This window comes from Aphelocoma coerulescens, chromosome 11, assembly GCF_041296385.1.
Source record: "Aphelocoma coerulescens isolate FSJ_1873_10779 chromosome 11, UR_Acoe_1.0, whole genome shotgun sequence".
NCBI classification, from domain to species: Eukaryota; Metazoa; Chordata; class Aves; order Passeriformes; family Corvidae; genus Aphelocoma; species Aphelocoma coerulescens.
In genome coordinates this window covers 1698170-1711227 of record NC_091025.1, presented here as the reverse complement: position 1 = coordinate 1711227, position 13058 = coordinate 1698170, and the positions used below count along the sequence as shown (strand labels likewise).

General features: G+C 54.5%; 2 protein-coding genes across 4 annotated transcripts in view; one reads left to right on the top strand and one right to left on the bottom strand.

The window, feature by feature from the left end:
- Positions 1-245: 245 nt before the first annotated feature.
- On the bottom strand, positions 246-2898 carry CIDEC (cell death inducing DFFA like effector c). Of its 3 annotated transcripts, none has more exons than XM_069026788.1 (6): positions 2880-2898; positions 1524-1595; positions 1250-1391; positions 1023-1172; positions 724-908; positions 246-637 (listed from the first exon to the last, which is right to left on the bottom strand). In XM_069026788.1, exons 2-6 carry the CDS (start codon positions 1571-1573, stop codon positions 445-447), a joined length of 720 nt encoding a protein of 239 aa, XP_068882889.1. In that variant the 5' UTR covers positions 1574-1595; positions 2880-2898; the 3' UTR covers positions 246-444. The 3 variants fall into 3 exon arrangements, with proteins under 3 accessions (XP_068882889.1, XP_068882888.1, XP_068882887.1); XM_069026787.1 differs by lacking the exon at positions 2880-2898 and adding an exon at positions 2851-2869; XM_069026786.1 differs by lacking the exon at positions 2880-2898 and adding an exon at positions 2181-2213.
- Positions 2899-3424: 526 nt separating this feature from the next.
- ZC3H18 (zinc finger CCCH-type containing 18) overlaps positions 3425-13058 on the top strand; it is a 42959-nt gene continuing 33325 nt past the window's right edge. The window contains exons 1-3 of the mRNA XM_069026785.1: positions 3425-3486; positions 3635-3717; positions 9798-10393. Coding sequence (XP_068882886.1) covers positions 9812-10393 — 582 coding nt within the window. The 5' untranslated portion in view covers positions 3425-3486; positions 3635-3717; positions 9798-9811. The remainder of the gene's footprint in view (positions 3487-3634; positions 3718-9797; positions 10394-13058) is intronic.

The window sequence follows — 13058 nt, the reverse complement described above, 5'->3', positions numbered from 1 at the left end:
ACGGGCCGGGGGCTTTGGGATTTGCCCCATCACCATGTTGTGGGTGGCTGCAGTGCCAGGGGGTGGGAGACAGGCTCTGGTGCCAGGGAGGAGGAGGGTGATGAAGGCAGCAGTTCCCCTGGGGAAGCACTTGCGACAGGTCCCCTCCTCTCACCTCTTACACCACCACCTCAGTGTGCCAAGCAGTGCAAGGGCTGCGTGTCCTGGGTGTCCCCCCCACAAAGATGACACAAGAGGCAGCTGAATTCAGGATAACTTGACTTAAATAAATATATTTACAGAGCAGCAGCTATTCCAGAGCAGATCCGGCAACACTCAGCCAGCGGAGTGCAAGGAGAGGCTGTGCCACCACGGCAGCCTCTGCCCAGGCATTGACCTAGTGGGGTGCTGGGACCCCCGAGGGCTTGGGGGACAGAGGAGGGGACAGACCAGGCCAGCCAGCCCTCACTGCAGCATCTTCTTGTAGGGTAGGGCAGGGAGGCTGCGGGGCAGGAGGTTCTGAAGGGGGACAGGGCTCTTCTCCTCTTCCTTCTGCTCCTCCTCGGTGGCATCCAGCAGCTGCTGCATGTAGCACGAGGTGCCCAGCAGGACGTGGCCCGTGGCCTGCATGGTGAACAGCGTCCAGCGCAGGGCTTCCCTGGGCAGGGAGAAAGGGGTCAGCATGCCACGGAGGGGCTGGGCAGTGTCCCTGCTCCCAGAGTGTCCCCAGCCCCCCGCGCTCACTTCATCAGGCGCCGGGCCCCGTAGCAGCGCAGGTCATAGGACATGCTGTAGGTGCCATATAGGGTGGCTTTGACGTTGAGGCAGCCCAGGTCCTTCGGGTCGGTCTTGTACAGGTCAAAGGTGACGCAGGCGACGTCAATCCTGCGCGGGGGCTTGCGGGACAGGCTCACCTGGTAGCCACGTGTCTAAGGAAGAGCGGGACCACGGTCACCCAGTGCACCCTACCCTCCCAGTCCCACCTCCAGCGTGGGCCAGACAGGACAAAACCAGCCTCCTGCCCCTCTCAGGGATCCCCTCACCTTGGGGGCAGTCCAGGTCTGCCCCTTGCTCAGGGCCATCAGTGCCGTGCCCTCCTCCAGCGTCCGGAAGAACGACTCCGTCTCCACCGCGGTGCCGTCCTCGTCCAGCACCAGCATGATGGGCACCGGCAGGGCCAGGGCGCTCTGAGCCTGCAACGGGGCTGGGGGTGAGCAGGGCTGGGCACGGTCCCTGGACGGACAGCCAGAGCCCAGACAGACAGACAGACCTGGCGCAGCAGCTCGGCGAGGCTCGGGGCCATGACGCCCTTGCGCAGGCTGCGGTCCCAGTTGCACACGCGGTAGGGCCGGGGCGGCGGGGCCGGGCCCGCCAGCAGCTGCTGGGTCATGGAGGCACTGGCCGAGACACATCTGGGAAGGGATACAGGGATCGGGGTGTCCTGAGAGCCAGCACCATCCCCCGGCAGTGCCAGCACCCGGGGGAGCAGGGAGGGCTCTGATGGGATGTCCCCATCCTGGGGACAGGGGCTCCACGGCACTTACTTGGAGACGGGGACAGCCAGGCGCTGGCTCAGGGATTTGGCATAATCCATCTTCCAAGGAGCACGGAGCACCCTGTGGGGAGGAAGGACAGTGGTCCCGTCAGCTCCTGTCCACTCAAGACCTGTTCCCACCAGTACCTTGCACTCCACTCCAGGAGATCTTCCACTCCTTTCAGCTCCTGTCTGCTCCAGGAGATCTCTCCACTAGCAATTCCAGTGACAGAATTGAGCCTGAGCTCTGTCACCGCTGCCTTTACAGGGGCTGGTCCTGCCCTTTGGCAGGGGCCAGGCCAGCGGGGGCTGCCCGGCCAGAGTCCCCTGCCAGCAGGGCTCTTGCGTAAAGGGACACGTGGGAGCCTGAGTCAGCGCTGGAGCAAAGGTGAGACACCATCCCCGGGCTGTGCCTGTGCTCCGGGCCCTCAGAGAGGGCAGCCAGGGCTTTGGGAGTCAGAGACACCCATGGGGGCACCCCCAACCCTGCTGATCCAGGGATACGTCCAGCCAGGCACTAGCTGAGGGGCTCCAGGGGGAATCTCCAGCCAGGAGCCTCATGGTGGGGGATCCAGTGGACCATGACCATGACCATGACCATGACCATGACCATGACCATGACCATCCCCATCCCCATCCCCATCCCCATCCCCATCCCCATCCCCACCTTTAGCAGATCCCAGCTCTTCTCTGCATCACCCCCATCACCCTCACCTCACCTTTTATACCTGTCGCAGACACTCCTCCCCCCGGCCACACCCTCTCCTGCCCCAACCAGTCCCAGCTGGGAGATCTGGGCATCGCCCTGGCGAGGAGGCACTGCGGGAGCTGGGCATGGTCGGGCTGGAGAAGGGAAGGCTGGGAGGGGATCCCATCAATGTCTCCGAGGACAGTGCCAGGCTCTGTTCAGTGGTGCCCGGCGACAGCAAGAGGAGCCACGGGCACGAACTAAAACACGAGAAGTTCCACTTCAACGCGAGGAGGAACCTCTGTCCATGGGGGGTGGCAGAGGCCTGGAGCAGCTGCCCAGGGAGGGCGTGGGGTCTCCCTGTCTGGAGACATTCCAGTCCCACCTGGCCGTGTTCCTGTGCCACCTGCTCCAGGTGCCCTGCCTTGGCCTGGATGATCTCCAGCGCTCCCTTCCACCCTAAATATTCCCTGACTCTGTGGCACGCGTGTGCCCCGTCCCTCTGTGTGTCTGTGTGCGGCCTGTGCACATCTGGAGCCACGCGTGTGCCCCCACGAACATCTGTCCAGCCGCGCGCGTGCACGGACCTTTGCGCCTCCCTGCCCCTCCACGTGCTCGCGTGTGCGCCCACGCACGCCTGCACACACACCGTGTTCACGTGTTCACCTGCCCGCGCACCTGTGCGCGCACACGCGTGCCCCGTCCTTGCCGTGCGCGGCCCCTTTAAGACGCGGCCCCTTTAAGGCGCGCGCGCGCGCGCGCGCGGGGGGTGGGGGGGCGGTTGGGGGGGGTGCGGAGCGCGCGCTCCCCCCTCCCCTCCTCTCGCCTCGAGCCGGGGCCCGTCGCGAGCGGATGACGTCACGCCATGGCCGCCCTGCGCCGCCGCGAGTAGAGGCCGCTCCGCCGCCCCGTCCCGCGCTGCCGCCGCCGCCCCGCCGGCCCCCGCCGCCCCCGGCCCGCCCCCGCCGCGCCCCGCACCGCGCCGGGCCCCCGCCGCCCCCCGACACCGGTGAGCCGCCGCCCGCGCTGCCGCGGCCTAGCGCCGGAGAGGGGGGGCGGGCCCGGGCCCGGCGGGAGGAGGGGGAGGGGGAAGCGCGGGGCGGGGGCGGCCCCGGGGAGGGGGGGAGAGGGGGAACCCCCCCGGGAGTGGCCGGGGATGGGGGACGGGGAGGGGAGGGCACAGCGCTCCTTTAAAAGGGGGTCGGGGGCGGGGCGCGGGGAGCCTGGGGGGCGTTTGGGGATGGGAGAGTGGGGAAATCAATGAATTCCCCCCCGTTTCTGTGGGGTAATGAATGGGAAGGGGCGGCCCCGGCTATGGCGGGTGCCGTCGTTCTGGGTGGGTGCTGGGGGACAGCCGGGTCTCATCGGGCGGCGTTGGGAGGGTGGGACAGAGAGCAGGGGTGCAGGTGGCTCTGACTGTGCCCTCTCCCCAGGCAGTGGGAACAGGGACAGCGCCAGCAGCCGCGGCCCGGGGGGCACAGCAGGAGGAGCCCAGCCTGGCAGGAGACCCTCTGAGGTGAGGGGGACCCCAGAGCAGCACGAGCTGCACGTGCGGGTGGGTCCTGACCTGGGTTTGGGGTTTGTCACCCGTGGGGTCAGTTCTGAATGGGTTTGGGGGGTCCATCACCTGCAGGGTCACTTCTGAGGTGGGCTGGGGGTCCATCACCTGCAGGGTCAGTTCTCAGGTGAGTTTGGGGTCCATCACCTGCAGGGTCAGTTCTCAGGTGAGTTTGGGGTCCATCACATGCAAGGTCAGTTCTGAGATAGATTTGGGGTCCATCACCTGCAGGGTCAGTTCTCAGGTGAGTTTGGGGTCCATCACATGCAGGGTCAGTTCTGAGATAGATTTGGGGTCCATCACCTGCAGGGTCAGTTCTCAGGTGAGTTTGGGGTCCGTCACCTGCAGAGTCAGTTCTGAGGTAGATTTGGGGTCCATCACCTGCAGGGTCAGTTCTCAGGTGAGTCTCCTCAGAGCTGTAGCAAGAACAGCACCTCCAGGGTGTGAATTCTTTCTTTCCAAGGTTTGCCTGGATTCAGGAAAAGGGTCCCAGTTTACCAGGACAGCTCTTTGCCAAACTGCTGATCCAAAATCATTCTTTTGGGTGGGATTATCCCCAAATCCTGCAGGATTCAGGTATAACCCTGCTGGTTGTCTCTTCCTGAGGCCCTGAGAGCTCAAACTCAGCATTTGCTGGGGGACAGCTGCAGGAGGAGCAGTAGGAAAATCAGCTGTGCTGGGAAAACAAACTCCAGCTGCTTTTCCCTTCAGGTTTCCAGTACAAAGCCATGGGGAACATTCTCCACGGGAGCTCTCCCAGCTCCTGGAAATACCTCTCACCAACAAACTGATCCCACAAGGCAGCTGAGTTTGGGCCATTAAAGGGTTCCCTGAGAGCTGCTGAATTTCCAGGGCATCCTCCACCTTGGAGCTCCCTATGGATGGCAGAGAAATGAGGATTTTGGTTAATTAACCCTGTTAACCACTGGAATTCCAATCAGGGCAGGGCTGCACACAAGTTCATCCTTTCAGTGTTCCTTGTTCCCCCTTTCCTGGATCCTGAGGCATTTTATTTCCTTCTCCTGCTGTCTCTGCTCCTCTTCCATGTTTTTCCGCGTGTTGGTTCCTGCCCTTTGTTTCTGCTTGGCCTCTGTTTTTGCAGTTCTTTGTTCCCTAAATCTTTCTGTGCTGCCTTTCTCTCCTCACCTGTCCTGTCAGCACTATTCCCATTCTCTCTCCTCAGCTCCCTCATTGTTCCTGGCTGCACTTAGACCCTGCTCCAGAACTTTTCTGCTCTGCTTTAACCCCTGGATTTCATGGAGCTGATTCACAGGGACATTTTCACGTTGCATGGAGCTGTTTGCCCTTTAGGAAGTGGATTTTTTCCTTTTATCCCAAAGATTTCAACCTGAAGGAAGGAACTTCCTCTCTTCTTTCCTTCCCACCTGTCCTGTGACCTCCCCCAGGGCTGTGAGGGGGACAGAAGTTGGGAATGTGCTTGGTTCTTGATATCCTTGAAAATTTGTAGGATTTTAAGGCTCTGCCAAGCTCCAGGTTTTTATAGGTACTCAGTTCCTGGCTGGAATTTCTTCCTTCTTCATTTTGCACCTTTTGGTGCTGTTTAATTAACAAAAGAGGGGAAGTTGGGCCTGATTTTGCAAAAGGAGCTGCTGGGTAAGAAGAATTCCTGCTCTGACTGCTCTGGCCTTGGACAAATCAACTGACAAAAGTGTGAGGTTCAGGATATTATTTAAAATGTGTCCTGGGATTCCCTGGCGAGGTGGAAGTGGAGTTTTAAAAACAGTTCAAGTAGCAAAGGGCTTTTCTCTCCCTGCCTTCAGGCTGTGCTTGATCTTGGTGCTTTAAGTTAAAAAAATCTTGGATGTCGTTAAGCTTTGATAAGAATGTGTTACAAAGGAAGTGAAGCAGCTGAATTTAAATTTCTGTAGCATCTCCACAATTTTCTCCTCCTCTTTTTAGGGGGGGAAATGTGTAATTTTAAGTGTTTCCAGCAAGGCTGGGAGGCTTCACTGGGAATAAATTGGCTCCTTCCTGGTGCATCCAGTGCAGGTGAGGATGGCCAGGTAGGAGGAGCATCTCTGCCATGGAACACTGATAAATTAAGGAGCAGTTCATGCTTCATTCCCTAATTTGAAATATTCCCGAGCTGGGAAACTTCCGAGTCACTGATGTGTTGTGGAACTGAAAGCTCTTCTTTCCTAACTCAAAAACGTGATTGAACCCCAGCTGGGTTGCTGAGGAGTTTTCCCCACTTTCTGTGTTCGTGGGATGCCTGCTCCTGCTGGATGCAGCACTGGCAGGGACAGAATCCAGAGGGAACAACTGGAGGGAAAGGGGGGCTCCACCTGTGGGGCCAGCGGTGCCATCTGCTCCCCCCAGGGAGGAATCTGCTGCCACATCCTCAGCTCCTTCCCCAACAGTGTGTGACCTGCTTTGAAGAGGCTTTCAGCTCACTGAGGCATGCCCAAGTCATTCCAAAAACAGGGAAAGACACTTCATTTTTTTGCCTGAAAATGCCCCTTATTTAGTGCATTTACTCCTAAACTTCCCCATGGAAGGGCTGTCCCAGCTCGTTTAGCCTGGAAACAGCAGAGGTTTGTGAGCCTGGATGGAATTCCCAGTGCCCTGTGCTGCTCCAGGCTGCCTCAGCCATGCAGGAAAGGAACATTTGACACACTTTGAGCAAACAGAGGCAGTTTTGGAACAGAAATAGTTGTGCAGCTGGGACCAAAGGCAGCTTTGCCTGAATTTTCAAGATTTTTTCAGAGATAAAAGGCTGTTCAGTGAGAAGCATTAATACATCCCTGCTTCTTGCCTGAGCTGCAAGTCAAACAAGCTTATCTGGGGCTTAGGAGTTAATTTTTTGCTTTTATAACTGGTTGTGAATCAGGAAGAAACTGGCTTAGTTTTAAGGCACAAAAAAAGGCCAAGTTTAAGGTGAGGGAGGGATGAAACCTGGGGGTTTCTGCTCTGCCACTTAGGTCGCTGTTGCTTGATTTTAAATACTTCCATGTAGTCACTTTTCTCAGGTTTTTGTGATATTTGCCTTTATGTTTCACTAAAGGGCAGCAGAAGGCAATTTTTAAAAGCCCCAAATGTACAAAACCCCAAAACAACCCCTAAAAAACACCTCAAAAAGACCCCAAACCTTTCAGGATTTGGGATAAATCATGATTTGCAGATTTAAAAAGCCTCCTCAGAAAAACCTCTCACAATTCCAGAGGTTTGGGATAAATTGTGATTTGAAGATGAAAAACCATCTTAAAAAAAAAAAAAACCCCTTGCAGAATTTGACAGATTTGGAATAAATTGATTTTCAGATTATTTTAAGACAGCACTTACAACTGGAATTACACTTGCTGTCCTGTTTTATCATTAGGCAGTTTTCCTTTTAATTTCCACCTCCCAGGTTTCTTTTCCTGCTGCTGATTTTACCTTTGGCCATCTGGGCTTTGTTTTGGGGCATTTCCACACAGGGTAAGATTGCTGCCAAAATCTGCCTTGTTGGTTTTGGGGAATCTTGGAGCAACAGCCCAATCCCTGAATCCAAGCAAATACACCCCAAAACCCCCTCTCTGCCTGGATTCTGTGAACTCTTCTCACTTGGGGCATCATTTATTGCATTTCTTATCATTTCTGCTGATGGAAATTAATAGGAAATTATTACAACTGCTGGATGCTCTGGATTTTTATGAGAGCTTTAATAGCTGCTGTGGAGGTCAGTCTTTTATATTCCTCCCCATCAGAACATATTTGTTTCTTCCCATCCCTCTAAAGGTCTCTGTGTCAAACACAAAAAGCCATTTGCTTCACTTAAATACCTTTTTTCTTTTTTTTTTTGGTGCTGCTTATTTGCAAGGAATCAAAAAACAAATTTCCTGAGTCCACGTGCCCCTGGCAGCTTTTCTATTTGTGGTGGCCTCTCTGGGCTGACCTCTGTGTTCACACAAAGTCACTTCTCAGGCACTTGGGCAATTAAAATCCCCGCTCTGAGCTGGCTCTCAAAGCCAATAACAATTGGTGCAGGAATTTATGAGCTCAGCACCAGGCTTGATGTGCTCAATAAGGAGATAATTTGCTTCAGATCCATCCTGGGATCGCAGCCGTTGTCACCAGGAGGCAAAGGCTTCTGCCTTTTCATTTTGGGTTTGACTTTGTCAGGGAAATCAGAACTTTGCTGGTGAGCAGGAACCAACTTCAGATGTGCAGAGGAGCAAGAGGAGCTGGGAGGGAGCTCGAAATGTGGCTTTTCTGCTGCTCTGGGCCCTGCTGATGTTGAGATCATCTCATGTTTATCAATTAGCTGATATCAGCAGGGCTCTGAGGCCTTGGGGAGAGCATAGTCAGTCCTCAAATACAGCTTAAGGTGCTTCTGGGAGTGGTTTGAATTTATTTTCTGGTTTTAACTCCTCTGCAGACTTCCCACAGTATAAGGAGCAGCATTTTCTGGAGTGGGACTTTGATCTTCAGAGTTTGCAGCAAATTCTGTTCATTACCAAAAGATTTTGGAGGTTCAGGTGCTGGGGAGGCTCAGTTTGCTTTGGTTGGGGGAGGGTTTGGTGTGTCTGTGGTGGCTCTTTGATGGGAAATCACCTTCCCTGCGCAAAACCAGTGGGAGAAACAGGGAGAAGTGTCAGGAAAAGGTGAAGGAGCAGCTTAATAAAAGTTTAATAAGCTCTGATTTCCTGATGGATCGCTGGGTGTGGTTAAAGGAGCAACCAGAGTCTGACATTTGTAGCATTTCTGCTCCAAGGGTTTTAAAAATAACAGGTGAAACTCTTGACTGTTTATGTTTTTGTGGCAGCACTAAATGAACCTGCAGGGAGCAGCTGGAATAAAACATGGGACCCGTTAAAATGAAGATGAGTTGTAATTCCACAGCTTTTCTTTAGGGTTTTTAGAGCTTTTGCTTGGATGTGAAGCAGTCACCTGCCTAGGAAGGGCCAGCTCAGCCAGTTCCAGTCAGGCAGGTCTGTAATTTATGGGGTTTCTGTTTCTGGAGTAAAATAAATAAACGTATGGCTTAGGTTTCTTTCCCTGCTTTGCACCCTGCCCTTTTCTGTTGTATTTATTGGATTTATTCTCAGCAGACTTGGGATTTTTAACATCTCCCAAGCACATATTTAGGTATCTTCTAGAAAAGTCTCAGTGCAGGCAGCTGGGTCTGCTGGTTTGAAGGAATTTGGGGTCTTTACTGAGGGTTCTGCCCCGCTCAGGTGAGACCCCACCTGCAGAGCTGCCCCAGCCCCAGAAGGACCTGGAGCTGTGGAGAGTCCAGAGGAGGCACCAGGATGAGCAGAGGGATGGAGCAGCTCTGCTGGCAGGAAAGGCTGTGAGAGCTGGGATTGTTCAGCCTGGAGAGGAGAAGCTTTGGGATGACCTCAGTGTGGCCTTGCAGGGCCTGAAGGAGCCACAGGAAAGATGGAAAAGGGATTTGGACAAGGGCCTGGAGTGACAGGACAAGGGGGAATGGCCTTAGGCTGAAGGAATGCAGGGTTAGATGGGATACTGGGAAGGAGTTCCTGGCTGGGAGGGTGGGCAGGCCCTGGCACAGGGTGCCCAGAGAAGCTGTCCCTGGATCCCTGGCAGTGCCCAAGGCCAGGTTGGGCAGGGCTTGGAGCAGCCTGGGATGGTGGAAGGTGTCCCTGCCATGGCAGGGGATGATTTTTAACCCCACCCATTCTGGGATTCTGTGAAATTCCACCTCAAGCTCTGTCATTGTCTGTGAAGGGTGGCACACACCAGTCTGGGACAATACTGAAACCAGTTCTTTGTGCAGTTCAGACTGTGTTTCCCTCTTGAAGGATCTCTGAGAAACCATATTCCTGAACTCATGGAATCCCAGAATGGATTGAGTTGGAGGGGACCTTAAAGCTCCTCTCATTCCGAACCTCTGCCTTGGGCACGGATGCCACTCATTGGATTGGGTTCCTCAGGGCCCCATCCATTCCTTGGCTTCCCAGGAATTCAAACAGCCTTTCTTTAGGAGGCAAAGCACAGGAGAACAAGTCCTTCAGGGTGAGCATTCCCTGATTTCCCAGTTTGCTCCCATAACCAGAGCTGTTCTCTCCCTGCAGACTCTCAGGTACTGATGGACGTTTCCGACAGCCCGGAGCGAAACCCCTGCTCTCCTGAGGAAGAGGACCAGCAGCTTTCCGATGAGGAGGTCCTGAAGGAGAGCGGCTCAGACCGAGAACTCGATGGAGAGGGTGGCCAGGGGAGCCTCCTGGGCGAGGAGGAGGATGCAGTCAGGGCCCTGAGCCGGGGGGAAGAGGAGAACCACTCGGATGAGGAGGATCGGCTGAGCGAGGCCAAGTCCCAGGAATCCGACACCAACGAGCAGAGCGTGGAGCTGAAGAGCCCCCAGCCCCGCAAAGGAGAGGAGGAAGACAGGACAAATGACCTGGAAGTGTCCTCTGTCACCAGGGAGCTGGATGAGCACGAGCTGGACTATGATGAGGAGGTTCCCGAGGAACCCAGTGCTCCTGCTGCAGAGGAGGATGGGGAGAAAGCTGCTGGGGAGGATGACGAGGAAGAGGAGAAAGGAGATGATGCCCCTGAAGATGAGAAGAAATCCAGCAGCAAAAGTGATGATGAGAAGGATGGGCAGGATCCCCTCAAGGAGAAGAAGAAGGAAGAGGATGATGGAGAAATCGACGATGGAGAAATCGATGTAAGTAGGAGGTGGGCAGAGCCCTGTGGGGGTTCAGAGCTACTTGCCTCTCCCATTGCAGTTCCTTCCTCCTCCTGATGGGAATATCCGTGTCCCCAGTGTGCAAGGAACACCCTTTTCCCTGGAGGTAAGGCCACAGCATGGGGCAGGCCCTGATCTCAGGGCTTGGGGCCCCTGGTGCCACATGCTGAACCAAAGCTTTGTCCCAGAGCCATCCCAAATGAGCTTTGTTCCCTCTCAATATGGGAAGGCTCCAGTGCTTTACTGCTCCTGGAGGACTTGGGAGTGATGCTGACAGCAAATCCCATGGATTGGGTGTCCAGGAGCTGCTCAGATTGAGGGGCTGGTGCTGGAGGGTGGTTGTGGTGCTCAGCAGGTGGGGAACCCTGATCCTCAGCTGTTTGTGGGGCTCCAGCAGCATCTGGGTGTGTGGAAGGGAAACAGAAGGCGCTGGGATTTCTGGAAAATGCCCAAGGCATGGTTTGAGGGTGGGGTCAGGGATGTGCAGAGTTTCACAGCCAAGATACTCAGAAAAATCAAAAGTGGGCTTTAGTTGCAGTGAGGATTAGGGAAAGTATCATCTTTATCCCTGTTTGTGTGCAGCAGGGAGCTCTGCAGAGCAGCAGCTGTTTCGTGCAGCTTGATGGCAATTCCCCTCCTTTTTCATGGAGAAAACAGGGCAAATTAATTCCAGGAAAAGCCCTCCTGTGGGCTCCTGGTCTGGAATTGCATCCCAGCAGTGGGAGTGTAGAGCACTGCCAAGAGAAATTGCTGGTGCAGAGCACCTGGGCTGGCTCCCCATTCCACAGTCCCACCTGCCCAGCTGGGCTGCGTTCTGGGAATATCCTGGGAATGTGCAGGGAAGCACTGGAGTGTGGGTGGGGTCACTGGTGGGGCTCCTCAGCTGAGGAGGGGAGGTGCTGTGTCCTTCTAGGCCCCGTTCTTGTGGATCTGACCTGGCCACAGGACCCTGGGAAGCTGCTGGAGCCTCCCTGGACAGACCCTCCTCCCTTTTCATTAAAGAATCATATTTTGTGTGGTTTTTACTCTTCATAGTTCATTGACAAGTTTAATTGCTTTAAAAAATGATGCCGTTTTTCTTCCTTGTGCCCATCCTGGCAGATGATTGTGTCCAACACGTGTTTTCCAAAGGTTTTGTGTATTCCTGAATCAGTTAGAAGGAATTCCAGCACGTTATGGGGTGCAAAAAAATTCCTGGAGCCCCGACTCTGTGCCTGCTCCTTGATTAAAATATGAATGCTCTCCTTTGGAGCCTGAGGCATTCTTGGGAGCTCTCCTTACAAAGCAGGAGATGAATCTGTACTCTGGTTTTCATACATTAACTCATAACAGCATTCCCAGCTGCCTGATTCCAAGGAGACCTCACAGAAATAAATACTTCCCCCTTTGTTCCAGACTTCACACAGTTCTTTTGAAAGCAGCAGAGTGGAGCTGGTTCTTCCATTCAGGCAGCACTGAAAGCCAGCCCCAGCTTTGGGGAAAACTTCAATCTCTGCATTTTCTTCTGCTTTCAGGAAGGGAATATTAATGCAAATTTTAATTGGAATATAAGTGTAGGCTTTTGAATCCCTTGCTGTTGAGGGGAGCTCTCCCTGTCTGGCTCAGGAATGCAGCAGGAGAGGCTCTTAACCCTCCTCTCTGTTGCTCCTTTGTTTGTCTACAGCCCAGTGATGGCTTTTTCCCTCTTTCCAGCTGCTAAATGGATCAAAGGAGAGAATTTTCCTCATCTTTTCCACCCAGAAAACCACTGCTGCCAGGCAGAGGGAAGGCCCATCCAGATGCTCCCTCTTCACGTGTTTCACGTGCTGGAAATAGGGAAATGGAGGCAGAGAGAGGGAAAACTAGGATGGTTTTTAGGATCCAATCCTGGTTTCCTGGCCACATTCCTGTGACAACTCCCTGGTCGTTTGTACCTTTGCCTTCTGCATCCCCAGCTCCTTTCAGCTCCTTTTGGCTTTCCAAGTGCAGCCTAACAAAGCCAGGGAAGGTTGGGGTTTTTTTCCCTGGAAAACAAAAGCAAATGCTGGTGCTTGAAAGTTCCAATAACTTTTCTTCTGGAGGTGTTTCCTGGCTGTTCTTTCTTAATCTTGGAGCAACCTCCAGCTCCCAGAATTTATTCCTGGAGCTGCAGTCCCTGGGGAGAATGCAGAGTTTTGTTGGAGCTGGTTCCCAGCTCCTGTGTGGAGCTGAGGAGTAGACGGGAAGGAGTTGCTGGAGGAGATATGCTGGACTTACCCTGAAAAGTTCATTTGTGAGATTGTCCCTGGAGAGGAACTTTGGGCGAGGGTACAGAGTGATAGAACGAGGTGGAACTGGCAGGATTATGTGGGATATTGGGAAGAAGTTCCTCCCTGTGAGGATGGGGAGGCCCCTGGATCCCTGGAAGTGTCCAAGGCCAGGCTGGACGGGGCTTGGAGCAGCCTGGGACGGTGGAAGGTGCTTTCACAGCCACCTGGAGTCTCCCATCTCCCTGTTGGTAGCAGCACCTTGTGGAGGTGCCCTGGGGTGTTCCTTGTGACCTGCCCTTGTTCATCTCCCGTGGTTTTGCCCCAGGGTGGTTCTCAGTGACTGACATGGAGCAGATTGGGAAGTGTCAGGTCCTGCAGGGAATGCCCCATGTGAAATGTCAGCTCTGTCTGTCTGT

What these genes read in the sequence shown, in the direction of transcription:
- CIDEC (XM_069026788.1), bottom strand. Translation starts at nt 1,573, where the DNA reads ATGGATTATGCCAAATCCCTGAGCCAGCGCCTGGCTGTCCCCGTCTCC. An exon ending in AGACCTGGACTGCCCCCAAG is followed by an intron (nt 909 to 1,022) that starts GTGAGGGGATCC and finishes GCTCTTCCTTAG; the next exon opens with ACACGTGGCTACCAGGTGAG. An exon ending in GGGGCCCGGCGCCTGATGAA is followed by an intron (nt 638 to 723) that starts GTGAGCGCGGGG and finishes CTCCCTGCCCAG; the next exon opens with GGAAGCCCTGCGCTGGACGC.